General features: G+C 39.8%; 1 protein-coding gene across 2 annotated transcripts in view; it reads left to right on the forward strand.

Moving 5' to 3' along the window:
• SLC25A13 (solute carrier family 25 member 13) overlaps positions 1-20,319 on the forward strand; it is a 100,945-nt gene that overhangs the window by 38,360 nt on the left and 42,266 nt on the right. For both annotated transcript variants that reach the window (XM_065832432.2, XM_065832431.2), the window contains 2 exons: positions 13,142-13,281; positions 19,820-19,966. In XM_065832432.2, the coding sequence (XP_065688504.1) occupies positions 13,142-13,281; positions 19,820-19,966 (287 nt within the window). The remainder of the gene's footprint in view (positions 1-13,141; positions 13,282-19,819; positions 19,967-20,319) is intronic.

Consider the following 20,319-nt stretch of genomic DNA (forward strand, 5'->3'; position numbering starts at 1 on the left):
TCTAACAGTTCTGAGCTGTGAATAATGCAGTGGTGATATGCAGGGACTGGAACTTGCCTTTTCTAGTGTCGGTTCTCACAGCCCTAGTGAAAGGTAAAGTAAGTGTTGTCCATTTTGGTTTTGCTCACAGAGAAAGCAGAGGGACAAAAAGAAATGTGATTGCCTCTGTCTGCATTGCCAACCAGTGCCGAACCTGGCTTTGAAGATTTTCATTCTGATCTGTTTTAAAGTAGAATTTCCCACCAGACAGAAATTATTGCTCTCGTACTTAATGAAATGTAGCTGTGATATAGTGTGGTTTATTTGTGTTTTTTCATTTGTTTGTTTTGATTTTGTTTTTTTAAGGTCCTCTAATTCAAACTGAAGCTGTTTCAAAATGGATGCTGTGCTGTTCTGAGAAATATGAGTATGCTGTAAAACAAGACAGTCTTTTAATTTAAAAAAAAAAAGAAGCAGCAAGCCAAAACCCCCCAAACTCAGCAAAAATGTGAAGGGAATGGGAAATCCAAATGCAAAATTGTTGCTTGTTTAGTATAACAGGTGTAGAATCGAGCACCGTATTCTGCTTTTGTCTCAAAGCAAAACTTTATTTACATGTAGACAGCAGCTATTCTGGGGCTCTGCTTCTGTTATTAATTATATCAGTACAGTTCTTAGATGAACACATTAATTAAGGATACATCTTGCTAAGCACTCCTGCTTGCTTATCGGATACTTGGGTTGCATGAATACCCGTTTGTAAACTTTCTAAAAGCACATAGCTCTTAACAGAGGTTTAGATAGCTATACAGCTATTGTGATGAACTTCAGAGTTTTTCTTGTAACACTCTGATACTTTTTCAATATGCAAAGAATTATCACAGGAATCTCACAATGGCTCTCCTGACCAAAGGATTAGGTTCAGACTGGGTGAGCTGGCTCTTGCTTTTGTTACAGAGGCTTATTTATTTTATACTTTGCCCTATAATTGCTTGATATAAATTGGCTCTTCTTACAGCATCTGCAATTCCATTTGTTTTTTTTTTTTTTCTTGAACAACACCTGACGTAGTGATGCCTAGCATGGTGCACTCACGGAATCACAGAGTGTTAGGGATTAGAAGGGACCTCGAAAGATCATCTAGTCCAATCCCCCTGCCGGAGCAGGAACACCCAGATGAGGTTACACAGGAAGGCATCCAGGCGGGTTTTGAATGTCTCCAGAGTAGGAGACTCCACAACCTCCTTGAGCAGCCTGTTCCAGTTTTCTGTTACTCTCACTGAGAAGAAGTTTCTTCTCAAATTTAAGTGGAACCTTTTGTGTTACAGTTTGAACCCATTACCTCTTGTTCTGTCATTGGTTGTCACCGAGAAGAGCCTGGCACCATCCTCGTTGCACTCACCCTTTACATATTTATAAACATTAATGAGGTCACCCCTCAAGTCTCCTCCAAGCTCAAGAGCCCCAGCTCCCTCAGCCTTTCCTCATATGGGAGATGCTCCACTCCCTTGATCATCTTCGTCACCCTGCACTGGACTGTCTCCAGCAGTTCCCTGTCCTTCTGGAACTGAGGGGTCTGGAACTGAGGGGTCCAGAACTGGACACAATATTCCAGATGTGGTCTCACCAGGGCGGAGTAGAGGGGAAGGAGAACCTCTCTCGACCTACTAAACTACCCCAGCAAGGAAAAGCTAAATCTGAACTACCAGAATAAATTGCTGAGGCTGTAAGCTTATCACTTGATAAATTGCAATATTCAGTATTTCTTGGTGAAATTTCCGTTGTTGGTTTAAATTGGTTAGAAACTATTTGAAGCTAGTGAGGTGTTAGCTTACACCTACACAGTGAAACATTTGTTGGCTTATAAATGACAGTTGCCTGGATATGATAATCAAGCAGCAACATTACAAATGCAAAATTTGTTTGGTCTCTGATATTTGTTGTTGTTTGTACTGGATTTTGCACAAATAATGGTCAGTTTTAATTAAAAGAGGATGTAAGGCAGACTTGTTAGTATGTTTATTTTCTTCAAAACCATTTTTGAAGTCATCTTGATACTATTTTCAGAGAATTTCATTTCTAGACATATGTCAACTTGGCAAGTTTTTCTTGTTTTGTTTTTCCTTTTAACTAAGATACTATGTAGCCAGGCAGACTTTCATGAAGGCATCTTAAGTAAAACAAAGCCTGTTGAGTCATAAAGTAAATCTGTCATTTTAAATATTACAAGAAGCTCCACCCTTTTATACAGTTACATTTCATTTCATTTAGAAAATACAACTGAGTTTTCTAAGTCATCCAGAACTGAAATTTGATGTTTTGGTTTGTCTTTTTTTGTTGTTGTTGTTTGATTGGTTGGTTTGGTTTGTTGTTTTTTTTTAGTCAGAGGTACCTACTGACAAACGTCAGGCTGTAGTCTGAGCATATCTCTTGTTCGTTACTAAAACCCACAGAATGATCATAGAATCATCAAACAGTTCAGGTCAGAAGGGACTATGGCAGCCGTCTGGTTCAAGACCTGGGCCATCAAGACCGGATTGCTTTGGGGGCAACATCCATTCAAGGTTTTAAATATCTCTGAGGATGGAAACTCTGTATCCCTTATAAGCAAGCATCCACCAATGTTCAAGCACTGTTATAGTGAAAAATAATTTTCTGATGCCTAGCTGGAGTTGCACATGTTCCAGCTTACATCTATTGCCTTCTGTCCTTCCATTCTGCATCTCCATCTTCTCTTCACCATCCCGTTGAGTAGTTGCAGACAACAGTGAGGTCCTCCTTCAACCTGCCCTTCTCCAGGCCGAGAAGACCCCATACCATCAGCCTTTCCATGCATGTCATGTCACCAAGCCCTGACTATCTTATGTGGAAAAATAAACACGGTATTTTATTTTAGTTAGCTAGGTTATGCTGTTTATCTTGGTGGAAGTGACCTTTAGGTCATCATCATCACTCAGGGCAAAAGGGGTAAATTTGTTTTTTCTGGGGCCTAGTGCTTTCTAAATCTGTGGTCTTTGGGCTCTGGCAGTTTGTTGCTCACTTCTAAGGAGGCCAGGAAAGGAAATAAATAAATGTAAGGCTGTTGCCAGTAAACTGAAATTACAAATAGCTACACAAGAAGTAGAAATATTTTTAAGGGATTGCATCTTGGAAAAATTTCCAAAACCTTTTCTGTAAACCTATTATGTAATATTCTGTGTATAATTTCATGTTGTTTCCCCTGACATCTAAGGAGGACAAAAGCAGACAAGCTTAGATCCAGAGTCTTAACTGCTGAAAGTGATGGTACTTCTGGAAAGACCCTGCTTTTGAGGGTATTTGCAATGTTTAGCACAGGTACCAGATGTGCTCAGGCACCTCGGTTAAAAATCAGGGCCAACCTGAACTGGACAGTGTATGGATATGTCATGAAGAAGTGAATTAATCATTTTTAGAAGTGGCAAGAGCACAAACAACTAGAGCAGGGAGGAAGTAAAAAGATTTAAAAGAGAGAACATTTTCAGCAGAGGGGTGAATCTTATTATCAAACTTTTGAGTGGGAAAAATCATGAGAGCATAAACATGTTCTTGCAATAATGTTTTTATTAATGAAAACATAATCTGGAAGACTGCATTGTCCTTGTTGAAAAGTTTGGATAAGGCAGTGAAATTATAACCAAAGGAATTTTGTTCAGTAGCTAGTGCTGTCTCCTGAAAGAGAATGCATGCGAAACTTTTTGTTATGATTCGTACTGGCCTTTATGGTTTGCTCTCAAAAGTCTGCTTAGTGCATCTGAAAGACATTTGGTTGGCAGCATCAATCTGAATCTCACCTCTGGGTACAACAGATGCCATATGACCTTTGTTGCTTCTTCCATCCACAAAGGGGAGGTGGTTCCCACCTGAAGGGAAGCAGCTGCTGTTGGGGAGAGACTCCAGCAGACTCCGTCCTGCTGTGGCTGCCTCCGAGGGTGCTGCCCTCTCTCCATGCTGGTGCAGCACAGACTCTTTTCTGCCTTGAGATGTGCCCGTCAACCAATTCATTTTATGAGGGCAGCCCAACAAATATCATAAGGTTTTGCTTTCCACTGATATGCTCCAGATGTTGGTACATTACCTGGAAGTGAAAAACCATTGCAAAGGCATCCATTTTTTATTTACCTGGAGCTTATTATACTGCTTCAAATGATAGATTTGTACCACAAAAAGAGCCACCCTGATTTTTGGAACTTTTAAAATGATTTTTATAAGCAGTGTTTTCCAAACAGTTGAATGTAGATGCATACTAATATCGGACTGGCATGCATGTGCTGTATGGTATCTTGTCAGAGATCAGAAGAACTGTTCAGAAGCTTCTCCAGTTCAGTGGGTCAAAAATCCACATTTTATGAAAGGGTAACTGTAGATTAGCACGATTGACTATCATGGCTTGAATTTTAAAAGACAGAGGTAACAGAGAGCTCTTGTAGTTGGTGGGATAATTCGAGAATACTACATGCTCATGTGGCTAAAATATTGTGCTTTCTGCTGCTACTTCATGCTACTTAAAAAGAAAAAAATAGGAAGTGGAACAGGTGGGAAAAAAGCCAGTTTGAGGGTATATTTCAACTAGGTGAGGTCACCCTTTGGTTAACAGTAAGCTGAGGGTCAGCCATCTTCCATACAGCTGCATATCCTGTTGGAAAAAAAAAGCCTAACATGATTACTAGGCAGCATTTGAGGACAAACCAGAAGCTTCCACACCAGAATATATTTAAACTGTCGCAGCAGCAGTATAACACTTTAAGCTTGATTTTTTATTTTATTTTTTTCTCCATCCCATTTTCAAGCTGTCTTGGCACTACAGATTAGAAGGTAAAACCTTCGGCAGACCCTAATAGCTAGGAAGGTGTTTTGTTATTACAAATTTTAATATGAAATTTCGGATAGGAAAATACACATACTCTTGGAGTGTGTATAATTTAGTTTTCTAAATTGGAAAATCTGCTGTTACCTAGCAGTTAATGACTATTTTTTTCCAACATTTGGAATGCAGGACCTGATTTGATAAGCTGATAAAAGAAAACAAAACTGAGAACATATTGGAAGTGCTCAAAGTGAAAATTACAGTTTAGGTAGGTTTGGGGGTAGATAGTTAGACATTTTAATTGAACTAAAATAGTTTTATACTAATACAGTACTGTTGTGGGAGTACATTTTGTGGTGCATTTGAAATTGAAGTATTTAAGTGGGGGAAATGTATGTTAATGCTTTGCAAGAAAATGATTTTTTTTTTTTTTATACCATCTATCTGAGCAAAATAGCTGTTAAAGAAATAGAGCTCCCAAGTTTGTATTGGAGAGTAAAGTGTAAAGTTAAGGATCATTTCTTTGAGCCAACAGTTTGCTTTTATCACTTTAGTTGGTATATTAAACTGCTGCAGGGAACTATTATGTGAATTCGGAAGTAAATCTGTATTCCTGGGCGACTACAGCGAAGTCAGACCCTAACAGCGTAAAGAAAGGTGTTGAGTCAGTCTGGATCCTGAAAGTTCTGTATTTTTAACATCTCTGTGATAAGGATAAGAGAAATTAGTCCAGATGATGATTTCCGTTACTCACGTGGAAATGGGGGCATTGAATTTCATACGACAGCTTTGCTTACACACAAGCAGCAGAAACCCCTGATTGTCCATTACAGTTAGCACTAGTGCACAGCTGGGCTAGCTCAACATAGCTAAATTGGTTAAAATTACCATTTTTATTACTTGAGTTTAATTTTGTCTTTAGGGATTTTCTCTGAATTTGGAGTAACTTGTGCTATTAAAAAAATAAGCTACCACTTACATATGCACATGCACGCAAAAGTATCAAAAGAAGTGAATTCAGGGTTCTTTTTAGGTGTTTATATCCAAGTCTATATGTTCAGCCGCAGGTGAAAATGAGCCAAATCTAGATGAGTTGGGTGCACAAATGAACGGTTTTGCAGTCTTTTGCATTAAACTGTTTTAAAACAGTGGTGCTACCACATAATAGAGTGCAGATAAATTGCACTGACCTGAGCTGCTGTCTTTTTTCAAGTGACCCCCCCTTCTTGAGTCATGTAATACAATCCCATTATCTTCAAATGACATGTGCCGATTCTACTGTGCCATCTTCAGTTCGAGTGTTCTCCCAGACACCTTCCTGGTAACATTTTAAGAAGGAAAGAACCTGTTTTTTTATTCGGAATGCAGAATAGGTCGTGGTCCATGTTTTGCAAGGAATTAAGCAGTAGTGAAAATGCAACCTAAATGTAGTATTTCAGGGCTTCTAACCTGTGCAAGAAGGTGGTTGTGACAGCCCTTCCTGCTCTTCTTGCTTTGCTGAGGCGAGTTGAAGGGATGAGTACCTTTCCTTTGTGGTCCTTGGTAATCGAGCTATTCCAACGCATTATTTAATTTACAGCATGACAAGTATTTAAACACATTTTCTTGACGAAGCAGCAAGGAGATCAAGAAGGCAATTGTAGTGCTTGTACTCCCAGAGCGTTGTACCTCTTCTGGGTGAATGGGAATAAGTGGACAACCAAGCCACGCTGTTGTACTACCCTGAGAAGACGTGATGTGGACATATATTTTCCAAAATAAAAATCACCATTATAGAACAGTCCTAGTGCCAGCCCATGAAAGGATGGAAATAAACTGTAGCCAGCTGTGTATCTGAAGTTCATAACAGTAAATAAAAAAACCAAGAAAACAAAACAAAAACCCAGACAGAAAAGTGCCAACTCAAACCTTGGATAAACCTGAACAATTCCAGTAAAACAAGATTTTATTTCTCGGGTATTTTTGACATGTATATATATATATATGTATGTATATATGCATATATATGTACATGTGCCTGCTGCACAAGTTCTTTGTGCTTTTCCCATGGCCAAGAGCAGCACGGGCCAGTGGCTTTGCCAGACAGGTGAGCCTGCAGCTGAGTGAGGGTGCTGGAGGCCAGGGGCTTGGGCAGAGTCCACCCAGCAAGGGCTGCAGTCCCACGCTGCCCAAGCAAGGGTAGCAGAGCAGGTCTGGTGACAGTGACCAGGGTCAGCTGAGAGTCCAGTGAATGCCAGAGAAGTCCACAGGGATGAGACAGGTCCAAAGTCAGGCTGGGAAGCCAAGCCAAAGGGTCAGAGTCACCAAACCCTGCAGGGTGACTCAGACAAGGAGGAGCAAGGACCTGAGATGAGGCTTCTCCCAGTTCTTTCTCCTGTAGCTCTTTGCATGGACCCCAATCCCCATGCTCATGGGTGGGGTGGGGGAAGAGGTTGCAGAACCTGATGATGCACACAGGGTCATGAAGATTATGGAAAAATGTAGAGTTGTTTCAAATTGTCAGTGAGGGCCCATCACAAAGATTGTGGAAATCATCCTACTCTCATCTCCACTGAGCTCTAGGTCAGGTCTTGCTTGCACATTCGCAAGGTGCTGGGGTTTCCTAGTCACAGTAGTGAAACAGCTACTCTTACTGATAGTTTAATTTGACCAATCGGAATTCCTTTTTTGCCTTTTCTTCTGTGTAGGATTTATTTAAAATGGCTTTTAAAAAAATGAACTTTTTTCTTACAGCCATTTAAAGGAAACTGTTTCCGAAAGCATGAACAGAAGTGCTTAACCATTAACAAAACATGATTTTATAAAGGTATCACCTTTTGTCTGAGCCAAATGACAGGGATTTGCATATTCAGGTTTAAAAGACCTTATCTCTTTATACTAAAATAGCTATTCCGCAGTCTTAGCATTGATTTTGCTTAATTTAATCCAAGTTGTAGCTATAATGCTCATTATGTTCCTCTTCAGGGCCTTAAGTGTGATGAAGATAGCAGCAGTTACTGCCAGAAGGGTTTAAAAAGGTTGCTGGTGCATGTGGAACTCTTGTTAACTTATGATAGTTCATGTCTTTTCAAATTTGTCTTTTGTTTGCCTCTTTGCAGAAGCTAGCCTGTGTTCTTTACAGAAGTTGCTATTGCCATTGTCATCAGGGTAAATCTCATTTTTTATCACAGCCCAGGGTTTTGGTACAGATTTTCTATACCATGCACGAATTGCTTGAGTGCATAACGGTATAACATACGTCGTATATAAAATGTATGTAGTATATAACTTAAATAAAATAAAGCCAACTGTGACAGCTTTTCCTCAGAAATGTTGCAGCTATTTTGTAAGGGGAATGGTATTTTCGTAGATGATCATGAAATTTTTTCTAGCTGTGCATTGAGATTGTAATTGCTTCATTGGACTGAATGATGGTGCCGCACGAAACATTTAGGTAGTTGTGCAAATAAATAGTTTGAAAGAATTTCAGATTTAATACGTCAGCTGTTTATATGCTGTAGCTTGTAAAGATTTTGGTAGCTTGTTCTGTCAAGTGGCAAGATGTCATAGGCAACTAGTTCTCCCAATAAACTTGATTAATGAGTAGAGGATTTCTGAGTTATTTTCTTAAATGTAAAATATAGTTGGATAATGACTTTCAGTTTGCTCCTTTTAAAATTACAAATATCCAAATAGACAATTTTTACTTGGGGAATCCAGTGGTCTTTACTGTGTCATGAGGGTATGTGATTATTCCAAACCCCTCTTTATTTCTAGTTAAAATTTTTAATCACAGTATGGAAATGTGAATGCAGCATACTTGTTTGTACAGTAAGCATTTAAACATAGACATAGACTGGGAAAGAAAGTCCCCAGGACCCCAAGGACAAAAAACCACCATTATATACCAACAGGCAGTTCACCTGGAGGGAAAATAGAGTATCTTTTTTGTACAGTGATCAGAAGCAAATGGTGAGGTATCTATTGTATTGTTTTCTTAGAGGCAGCATGAGGAAAAACATTTATAATAGAACTTTGCAATTTGTTTCAAAATTGAATTTAAAAGTTTAATTTTTTTAAAGATTGACCCAGATGACAGCATGGATTTCTAAAAATGAATGTTTAAAATCTTCTCCTTTAACCTGTTGTTCGTTTTGCTTTCCAACTGCTCTGGTTCAAACAAAACAAACACAGAAATGGTTCTGTCTTTTGCTGGTTTTAGATCTTGTGCTCTTACAGCTCCAGAAGGTGGAGCATTGACATTTTGACGTTTTAAAACTAAAACAAATAAACAGTGTTTTAATAGGGATTCAGAAGCTTCAGTTTATCAGGTATTTTGATTAAATATTGGTTTAGGATCAAATCACAGTTGCCCAGAGAAGTTGTGGAATCTACATTGTTAGAAATACTCAAACCCCAACTGGACATGGACCTGAGCAACCTGAGCTGGTTGGACCTGCTTTGACAGATGGTTGTACCAGATGACACCCAATTGTCATTTCCATCACAAATGATTCTGTGACTCTGTGAAACAAGTTCTTTTAAATAAAAAGATCAAAACGAAACAAAGTACCTCCAGGCTACTGAAGGACATTGCTGCTCTTCACTGTGTTTAGTTCAGCAACGTGTGGATAACCATGGAACTTCACCTGCAGGTTTGAGGTGAAACTATGTTTTAAAATTGTGCATTTTTTTGTTTAATACTGGACTTAGATGATTAGGAGATGATACTGTTAGGACTGAACAATAACTTGGAGTGAGTTCTAGTATGTAATTGGATACATGTTGATGGTTAAATCACAGGCTGAAACACTCAGAATTGTTCATGGAGCACGAACGGTCTTTAATGTCTGACTTGGGCAATCTGACTACAGCCAAGACTTGAGTCAGTGACATTGTTGTAGCTGAATGGGTGATGAAACTAGCAAGAAAAGAGGAAAAACTCTGTCCAATGAGTGTGTATAGAAGTTTGTGAACCACAGATAGTTGTGAAAGGCCAGTACAGGGTATGTGTGAGAAGGCAGTGGCAGATGGGATACTATGTCTGGTGCCATTGAGGAGTTAGCAGAAGCACAGCGGGCAGTCTCCCATCCAGCTACCCACATGCTGTAATCCAGCCTGTAGTCGGTCAGAAAGGCACCTGGTATTAGTTGCTAAGACATATTGACATCAATATGCAGTATGATTTTGAAAAGATCAAGTAGTGTAGGGAATTCTCTTGCTATTGTACTAAATACCTACACAAATGTGATAGTCTGTATTTTCCAAGTCATAGCAAAAATTAAGTGTACATCTCCTGCTTGGGCTGTTCCGTACTTATATGAACTCCTGAGGCACGTGTGTAGCCTTTAATCTCTAAAATAGAAAAGGCAAAGCAAATGCCCTGGATATATACTTTATTATATTCTTAGCTGACTTGTTTTAAGTTCCATTGCTGTGAGTTCCTTTTGCATTTGTAACGCCAATAATTAAGAATTGTATTTACTCTGAAATTGCCATTGTTTTTGCTTGCTGATGTTTAATTTTCTTGAGCTGGAATTTTTCTTTTGGGCAACAACTAAAGAGGGTTCACAAGGCACAGAGTTGGGGGAGCAAGATGCATTGTTCCCTCAAGATAGCTGATGCATTGTTCTGTCAAGATAGCTAATGTGTGATAACTAATTAAAATAAAATTACAGTGGCATAATCAGAGGACACTTTGTAACTTTCGTGTTAACAAGTTGAAGTAAAGATCACGAGGACCCTGGCCTCATCAAAAGGAATTTGAGACTGCTTTTATACTAGCTAAGATTTTCCCAGCTCTTATCTTGTATCCAGTGAGAAAGCACAATTTTTTCTCTGAGAAAGGCAAATCTGGAGTCCAACCAAACAGAGCTTTTGGTAAACAGTGACTTGTTCCTAATCTCATCCAAACAATATCAGGGTCTTGCCCTGAGGAAGTGCAGGAGGTGGGATGGGAGAGAAGGAGGAAGAGAATGAGCATCTGATTTCTGTGCAAGAGACAGGTACCAGAGCTGTTCTGGGGATATCTTAATCCCTCCATAAAAGCAGAGTGGTCACTACCAGGGAGAAACAACCTTCTTTTCATCTTGTTTGTGGACAATGTAGTCTGTCTTCTTCATGCTGGTTCCCTTCTCAGAGGGTGGGAAGGAAGTCTGGCAGAAAGCAGGAACTTTAGAGAGGTGATCTTCAATGACATGTGGCAAGGTACCTCAAGCTGTGTCAGTAGGAAGCATCCTAAGTAAAAGACATTGAATAGAGGGACAGGACCTCACCCTGAACTAACTGACTTTCCTTCCTGTTGCCCTGAGAGTAGAATTTTTCTCCTGGATAATGCTGGCGAACAACATCTAGGCCGGCTGTGGTGGAGCTTGAAGGCATGAATGAACAATGCTGTCATGGGGCCACTGTCTGACATTGCTTGAAGAAAATTCTCATGGGATGTTAGGGCTTGAAGTTCTGAATTTTAAGAATTTGAGGTTAACTGGGATCAGTCTTTCTGTTTATAAGTTAAATCCAACTTTTTCTTTCACCACTGATTCCCTGGGATCAGTGGGTGCTGTGTTTTTAAAGATGAAGCTACTGACTGTGTTGAGGGATGGGAGGAGGTTCACTGCATTATCTGTGCTCTTCCCGTGAATCTCAGAATATGAACAGCCCCCATGCTTTAGAACAAGACGTCCTTGTCGGTGACACCAGCTTTTGAGTCTGTGTGGCAGGACACCTGTCCCTTTCACCCCCTTGGGGCCATTTTTTCTCATTTCTTTATCCTTCATTCACTCTGGCACTTCCTGACATCTTCCTGGCTCTTGGCCACCCCCCCCTACTCTCTCTTTTCCTGCTTCCTTGCCTGAAAGTGGGAATTTCACCCTGGCTGGGTATCCCCGGGCCAGTAGAGCCGCCGTGCCTTGCTGGCATGGCCTGAACCAGAAGCCAGAACCCAACCTGCGCAGGAGATGGGACTTCACGGCTCCAAGGAGTCGGCTCCCACCGTTTCTTGTGGCGCTGGTGTGAGCTGGAAGGCGGCTCCCGGGCCTGCCCCGCAGGCAGAGGCTGGCTCCAGCCAGGTGGCTCCCATCTTGTTCTGCACACAGGCAGGCACAAAGCTGGGCTGATTTCCCTGCCCCCAGGCACCAGCCACGCTTGGGAACTGGCTTCCAGCTCTGCTACTGGTAGACAGGCAGGAGCTCTGGGTTTGGGCTCCTGGTCTTTCTTCCACAAAGGTGAAGGGAGCAGGAGACCAGCTCCTGGCCCTGCCTAGGGGTGGGGAATGTCTCCTGGGAACCAGCTCTGGGTGCCTGCAGGAACCAGCAGGAGACAAGAACTGGCTCTTGGCTGGCGTTGCTGGATGAGTCGTACAGCAATTAGGAAGGTATATAGCAGCTGGGAACCTCTGGCCTTGAGCTTGTCTTCAGAAGGTGTTTTTGCCCTGTATTTTTGGCTGAGACAGACTGTCACACTAGAGTGGGCGCTGTGGTGTGAGACAAGTACTTCCTCACATCTTGTTGCTGTTCCCATTAGTTAAAATATGTGCAGTCCTGTTCCAGCAATGTGTCATCCTTATTACTGATTGTACAACTTGGTGTGTTTCAAATAGTTGTTTCTTCACCAAAAATGCCACGTATTATTACCAAAAAGTCTGCCAGACCTCTAATACACCATTGCCCAGTTACGACCACAAAGCTGAACTGAACTATGAAGCTTCCCTTTAGGAGTGATCAAACAAACTTGTCACACTGTGCTCCTCCTTGTAGCAGAGGTCTAGGGTTAAAGTCTGCTGAGTGCTAGAGATGGTGATAAGTTTGTGTCCCTGCCTAGCATGGCCCCCTTGCCCTGCCCTGTCCATCACTGCTCCTGGAACGTAACTACAGAAAAGCGGATCTTGAAATACTGGTATTTTTGTAGTTGATTTGTTTGATGTGGAGAACTCTGGGAATAATACAAAAGCCTGAATTACACTGACATGAAGCTTTCGTTGTTAGCAGCTTGAAAAGATTATGCTGAAAATTGTTTAGCTATCTTTTTATAAATGTCTTTTAATTTTGATCTTTTCTTGTTTGACTTTGAAACTTGAAATATCTAGTTGAGTCTCTTCTAATCAAATGTTGTGAGTATAAAACTTCAGAAATAAAGAGATTATTCAGAGATTGTATTTGTGAGGGTGTTCAAAACTTTTCGTTTAATTTGATTTTGGTAAACAAAAGAAAATGGAATTTGCTTTACTGTATGTTACTCATTTGTATGAACAGTATTGACTTCCTGTTAGAAAATATCATATTTGGTTTTACTTGTGTTAATATATACTTGTATCTATTGTTATTTTATTATTAAATGATCTTTTTTTTCTTTTCTTTCCAGAGGATGCTAAGCAAGTTTTTGGCCAGACCACAATTCATCAGCACATTCCTTTTAACTGGAATTCAGAGTTCGTACAGCTGCATTTTGGAAAGGATAGAAAAAGACACCTAACATATGCGGAGTTCACCCAGTTTTTACTGGTGGGTCTAATGCAATACAGTTTGTCAAGATTAATAAGAAGAATGCAAGGATCCAAGTGTCTGCAAGAGAAACAGAGTGTAGGCTTTTACAGTTAGAGTGCTGGACATTAATAGTGTGTTGATAAATAGGATATGCTTGTGGAAAAATTGCTGATTCAGACTAGCTGTGTTTTTTTGTTTGTTTTTTCTTCTGTTTTTGGCATCTCTGTGCAGAAAATGGAAGGTGATCTTTTTTTATACACTATTGTGTAGACAGAGACATGAAATCAAAAGCCTAGACCTCAGTGTCTTAAAATCTCCTGTATATTTAAATCAAATGAGTTCAAGAATGGCAAATAACAGTATTGAACATTTTGGACCCAGTTGCCCAACTGGTATTAAGAAGAAATACTGTCTGTAAACATCATGTTTACCAAATCTGTATTTCATACAGTGCTGAGATCCAATAAAGGTGTTATTTTGCTGCAAAGCCCTTTCCACACAATTATTTATTTTTGACCTTTTTTGAATTAAGAGTATTTCAGGGAGATGTGGTATATAGAGAATAAAATACAGTATTTCTTTTGCAAGGAATTCTTGGCTATTCACACTTTAGGGTACTTTGTTATAGAAAACAAAACCTTGTGGTAATAAAAAAATAAACAGATTATCTGCATTTCATCAGTATTGTTAAAAATAGTCTTCAGCAGGAGAAATGATACTTGAAGCAGTAAAACACGTGAGTTTCTTATTTGTATTCCTTCTGAATACTTAATGCCTGTATTAGTATTTACACTAGAGAGTTTTAAAATGGGAACCTGCTTCAAGACTGCAAGGTTTCTTTTTTTCTTGTTTACACAAGTATGTTAGTTCACAGTAGGAGGTGGTATCATTTTGATGAGGAATAATTAAGATAATGCTATTGAGACAAATGTTTCAAATTGACTTCGTAGAACAGAGCCTAATTAACTTTGTATGAAGAGGACGTCAGATATCATATGATTAAATCGCATTCCCTTAGGTTTTGTATTGACTGTTGTAACTCCTAAGTAGCTGAGACATAGACCGGTTTTGTGACAGAATAGTGAACTAGAACCTCTTTTGGATAAAGAAGCAAATGTGTTACTTGATTAGGAAAAGAGGTCTCTGGCCACATGTTCCCGTGTTCATGTATCCTGATTTCTGTGGATCAAAATCACAGTCTTAACAGAGTACTGGTCATGTTTGCCTCTGGCATCTGTTTGTTTAGAGGAAAACCTAAGAAAAACCCAGAATGAAAAAAATTACACGTATTTACCAAATAAAAGGCACAGAGCAGGGAGGGAAACAGAGAGATAGAGCTACAAGCCGAAAAGAGCTCCTAACCTCACGGCTGGCTATTCGAAAGATTTGAGTTCGTTCTTTGTGTCTTTTGTTTATTTTGTATTTTTTCTTTGAATTGGGAAAAGCAAGAGCAGAAACAGGAGCTTTCTAACTTTGGAGATGAATCCTAACTACTAGACTTTGTCATCCCATGGAAGGGTGTTCCTCTTTCCTTGTCTAAAAAGACTTTTCTTGGATGGGATCACATTCTGCAGAGAATTGTATTTGGGTTTGATGTGTCTTGCCCCTACCTCATTTTTTTTTTAACTGCCTCTACTGCAAAAGGAAATCTTAGCTAGTTAGAGTAGCTAGTGCAGAGTCAGTGGTCCCCATGAGCCAAACAGCCCTTTTGATGATGATCCATGTAGCACAGAAAGAAGGAGGAAGAGCATACACGTGGAGAATAAGGATGATGATTCTGGGTGTCCTCTAGAGAAGTGAGATGCCTTCAGGAGAAGTTCTGAGGCTGCTCATGAAGATGCTCTCAGCACTGGTGAAGGCAGGAAGGGCTTTGAAATAAATTAGTTGTCCTAAGACTCTGCTGAAGTTGTCCGCTATCAGTACAGTCTGTTAGGATGTTCAGTCAGTCACAATAATGTGGTACATCGTTTTACCCACTTTCTAGAACTGTAAATCTTAGAACTACTTAAGTTTCCTTGCTGATTCTTGCATTGCAGCATTGCATTATAGATACCAAATTTTGGGCTCAGACTCTCAGCACAAACTGGAGAGTTAATCTTCACAGGCATAGAGATCTCGCTTTAAGCTCTGTAACCCTTTGCACTCGGCCTTTCCTTCTGACATTCTGCCTGTGCATGAGTCAGTCTCCTTGGTCTGATGTCTTGACTTTGGACCTTAGACAGCAGGAGAGCACAGTGGATACCAAATTACCTTTTCTGCATTCCTGATGTGTGAATGTTCTTCACATTGCACTTAACATGGGCCAGATGGTTCTGTAAGGCGCTTCAGGTACTGCTTTGTAAGTACAATGCAATTTGCAACTTTTAATGAAATAATCCAGCTAGACTCAAATTCATTCATGTTGAGTCCTGTTATGCCACATAAAATTGTTACATATTCATTATCTGTCGCAGCATTTGGGCTAATCATCACTTCTGGCAAAGCTGAAGGTACATGGGAAATAACTATATATTTTAGCCGTGCACAAGATGGATTTCTTCTGGCTTTAAATAAGAAGAGTTTTTATGGGATTCTGAATATTTATATCCTGCCAGCACTTTTTTTTGTCTCAAGTAACAGAGATGCCCGAAAGTATAGCCTCTGAACTACTTGGCTCTAATACAGTTAATAATCTATTTGCATCAACCCAGAGCTCAAGGTGTGTTGTTTTACCCTACTTCTCATTTTGCTAGCTTGAAATTAACTTCTGTGTCTCCACTACATATCCGTCACATCTATGTCTGTTTGGATATGGTTGTGTTCCATCACCACTTAAGTGGCAAGTCTGCTTCATGAAGAGCAACACTGGCCCCTTTCTCAGGATGCAAAACCTATTCTGCAGGGTGAATTTTAATATATGCTTAAATGTGGGCCTGCTAAATCCATTTCCACGTTGTCTGGGAATTTATTTGTACCCAGCATACTAGTTGATGAAGTAGCACTCTTTATAATTGAACCCCAGGATCTACTCGAATGGAAGGGATTGTGCTGTATCTGATGACTTGTAGATTCGTCGGAGTGGAACACAAACATAAATTTCTATCAAAGTGGAAAGTAAAGAAGCTTTTGATGAGCTGTAAGTGAAAGCTGAGGTAAAATCCCCAGATAGGAAATAACTTCATGAAAATTCTGGTGCCAGCATGCCTGCCGTGATGTGCAAATTAAGTTTTCACAAAGTCTTATGCTACCTGGGAGAATTCTGGACTTCCAGCATCAACAGAGAAGCTTGTTTCCTAAGTATATCTAAGTTTACAGACAGTCTAGTCAGAGAAGGTTCTTTAGGATGTGTAATTTGTATTGCAAAGTAATGAGGATTGTAATTCTTTAAACCTTAATCTGTCTAGATAAACAGTATTGGACTGAAATAGGTGAAACAATAGAAATTATTGCAAGTCAGATAGCATCTCTAAACACTACAACTTTATTGGCTTTCAGTGTATTTTTAGGGTGGCATTTTTTTTATATTAGCCACATATACACAGCATAGGTGATTTTATGAACATCTCATAAAGATTTCCCTCATAAATTGGTAGTAGCTACTGAGCCTCATTTTGAAATGTAGTCAAGCTGTGAGATGTCTCAGCTTTCAGGGTTGAGGACTGAGGGAATACATAGCCTTTCTTTTGAGTTAAACTTTTTAAGGAGTTTATTACATTGTTAGGCAATGTACATGGATTAGAGAAGTGACGTCTGTTTTGTTGTTTTGGGTTTTTTTTGTGACAGACTTTATAGGTGAAATTTAGTTTTGAGACTGTGTTACCATGTAATTCTTTGCACGTTCTTGTATCCCGTGCTGCTGCCATGGTCATGGTTTGGGAATGTTCCGTGGCTCATGGTCCCTGTACTGTTTTCTGCTCAGTGCAACTGGAAAATGAGTAGCACAGCTCAAAATAACCATAACCTAAAAAGACCTTACCTTTCTGAGAAGGTGGGATGAGTCTTCTTTGTCTATTTGCAGTGTGCTTAAACCATTTCATTTCTGAGCTAAGGAGGAGGTGTGAACAGGGAGCTCCAGAAGACTGACATCATCCTTTTCAGAATTTTGTCTTACTGTCTATCTACAGCTAAGTGGCCCTTTCCTAGCCAACAAAAGTATGGGCAAATGACAGCATGGTGTCCTTGACCATGTGTGTAGCCAAGTGAGATAACTCTTCTTTCTAGTGGGTTCCACGTGTGCCAAGAACATTGAAAGGAATCACATTAGGACGGAGTGCATGGGATGTTTTTGCTTGCACTCAACTGTGGTATAATACTAACAACCTTTTTGCAATTAGCTGGGTGATGACAAGAAGCATTCACTTAATGAGTCACTCTGGAACACGAGCCCCGCTTTGCATCTGTGGCTGAGATATCACCGTCAGTCAAGGTCCCACTGATGGTATATGGGCCGTCAAACTCATCGATGGGTGTACACAGGTGGTGACAGACTGAACTTCTGCAAGTGATGTTCAGGCTTTTTACTGCATTTGTGTGCTGCATTCTGCCAGTACAACACTGCCAGCAGCTTCAGTGGTTCAAACAGACTGAATGAGAGAAGGAGAAGAAAGCAACGTGCACAGTTTCCCATGGAATCCTTCTGCTGAATTCAATTTATTTTTTCTTTAGTGATGCTGCCACTTAATAACAAATATTTTTCTTCGTTTGTTCAGATGTTTCCACCTACCAGGTAGTGAGTATTTAGGAATACAAGAGTTATTATACTCAACTCCTCTTCAGAGCTCTTTGCTTCCCGAGTAGCTGCCTGCCTCAAGCTGGCAAAATTTTTTTGTGTTCTTGTGCTCCTCCCACCATAAACCTCCCAAAATTGCCTGCTTCCAAATTTCTGTTGAAATTATAGTCACAATTGGAGTGAAGCAAGAGCTTACATGGCAGCATCCAGCCAGAGTGAATATTATTGCTGAATTGTAACACCTCCACATAGGGGGCTGTAATGTAAAAGAAACGTGACAGAACTGAAATTGTAACACTTCAAATTATAACCCCCATGAGTGTTTCTCATCAAAAGCGGAAATTTCTGAATAATTCTGTGAGTGAAACGTAGTCATGGAATATTGATCAGTCCTTTTCCCCCAGCCCCTTTCATCCTTCTGCCTGATATATTTAGGAGGTTTTCATCATACCTTGCAGGTCAGGGTACAGTCTTTTAATTAGAAATTAGGACTAAAGTTGGAGAGGTCAGGAGGCTGAAATGAAAAGAGAAGCATGATTTGAGTGGCAGCATGCATGAGCGGAAGGATGGGGCTGGTGACCTCTGGCAGGTGTCATCCTACACTCACTTCATTCCCTTGAATGCTGCTGTGAGATCCATGTAAACTTACCAGAGATCATATTCACCGTGAACACATCGTACTGGTGATTCTTGAATAGCCTGAATCTTTGCTAAATAAGACTTTTAAGGCATATATTTGCAGATATAATGGAAACAATAAGGTAGTGTCATGGTCCACTGCAAGACTTGCTTAGTATTGCTGACATACTTTGATTCCATTTTCTGAATAACTGATTCTGACTAAGCACTGTATTTCCAGTTATGTTTTTACAAGCCGTGAGATTTAAAGGGGTGGCATGGCAATTATTTGTTTTTCTCCGTTCAGCAAAGAAATATAGATTGGGAAGTCTTAACTACATCACCAAAAGATATTTCTGGTTTTGACAAACGTGTAGTACTGAACAAGAAGTTCGTATGTATTATCAAGTTACTGTCTGTGCAGGGTTGTTCCTTTTAAATGAAAAATAGAAAAATAAGAAAGTCTAACAGTAATTTAGGAAGAAAGGGTGAAGTTCACAGTAGAAAAACATACCTTTTTGAGAGACTAAATGCCTTTTTTCTCCCTTCTTCTCTCAGGGGTACATTTGAATCACAAAATGAGATTATCAGCTGGTTGCATCAGATAATGCTTGTGATTGATCTTTGCCTGTTACTACTGCTGAAATATTGAGATCTGATCTCTAATCAGTCACAATACACAGAGTTCTAAATTAAACTGCTGGTGTCTTTTGTAGACAAATAACTATGTTTTAAATGAGGATGCTTTTTGAGGGAATGCTTTAAAGATTAGCGGGTGTCTACATGGAAATCTCTGATGATTGCATCGTCCTCGTTCAAGGACTAACAAACACTTTTACAAAAAGTAGTCTGACCTGCTGTGACGCACGCAATAAACTGGATAATAAACATCATGGAACACTTTAATGTTCATGAGTGGGAGATTACCTGCACTGGTGTGTTGATACGTGCCCTCCATTTCTGTTAAATGAATTGCATGACCTAATGTCCAGACAGCAGAGAAATCATGGTGGTTTTCCTAGATATTGAGCTGAATGATGGTAGATACTATATATGCCACTGACAGAAAAGGCTGAATGCTACGCATACAATATCCAATTAAAATTAGATTACATGTAATGGTTTTTTGTTAAGTAGGAGATGTCTTGTAGGGTTGAATTATATAAAATCTGATAATTAAGGTGATGATTTTGAACCTAACTCTTTTTTTTTTTTCCCATGTGTTTTCAGGAGATACAGTTGGAACATGCAAAACAAGCTTTTGTGCAGAGAGACAATGCTCAGGCTGGAAGAGTCACAGCTATGGACTTCAGGGACATTATGGTCACTATCCGGCCACACATGCTGACTCCGTTTGTAGAAGAATGTCTAGTAGCTGTGAGTAATTCTGGTGTCCCAACTGGAAAAGACTTGGGATACAGATGTGGGATTCCTTTTTGATGTACCTTGACCACTATATGTAGCATGTAGACTGGCTTATGGATGGGTGCTTTTAATTGCAGCGGTTACTATCTACACATATGAAAGTTAACCTTTATTGCAAAATATGTATCCTCAATGTTCTTGGTCTCCTGAGACAAAAAACAAAGCAGGTAGATGGACCTTAGTAGAGTTTGCCTGACTATTTCCAGTCATTCCATCATAATAGACTGTGTAAAATATGTCAAAATGCCAGTGAATCCCACTTAAGAAGTCATCCTCAAAGGTCTTGCTTTGTAATGTCATTTCTA

The sequence above is a fragment of the Patagioenas fasciata genome, chromosome 2 (assembly GCF_037038585.1).
Source record: "Patagioenas fasciata isolate bPatFas1 chromosome 2, bPatFas1.hap1, whole genome shotgun sequence".
NCBI lineage: Eukaryota > Metazoa > Chordata > Aves > Columbiformes > Columbidae > Patagioenas > Patagioenas fasciata.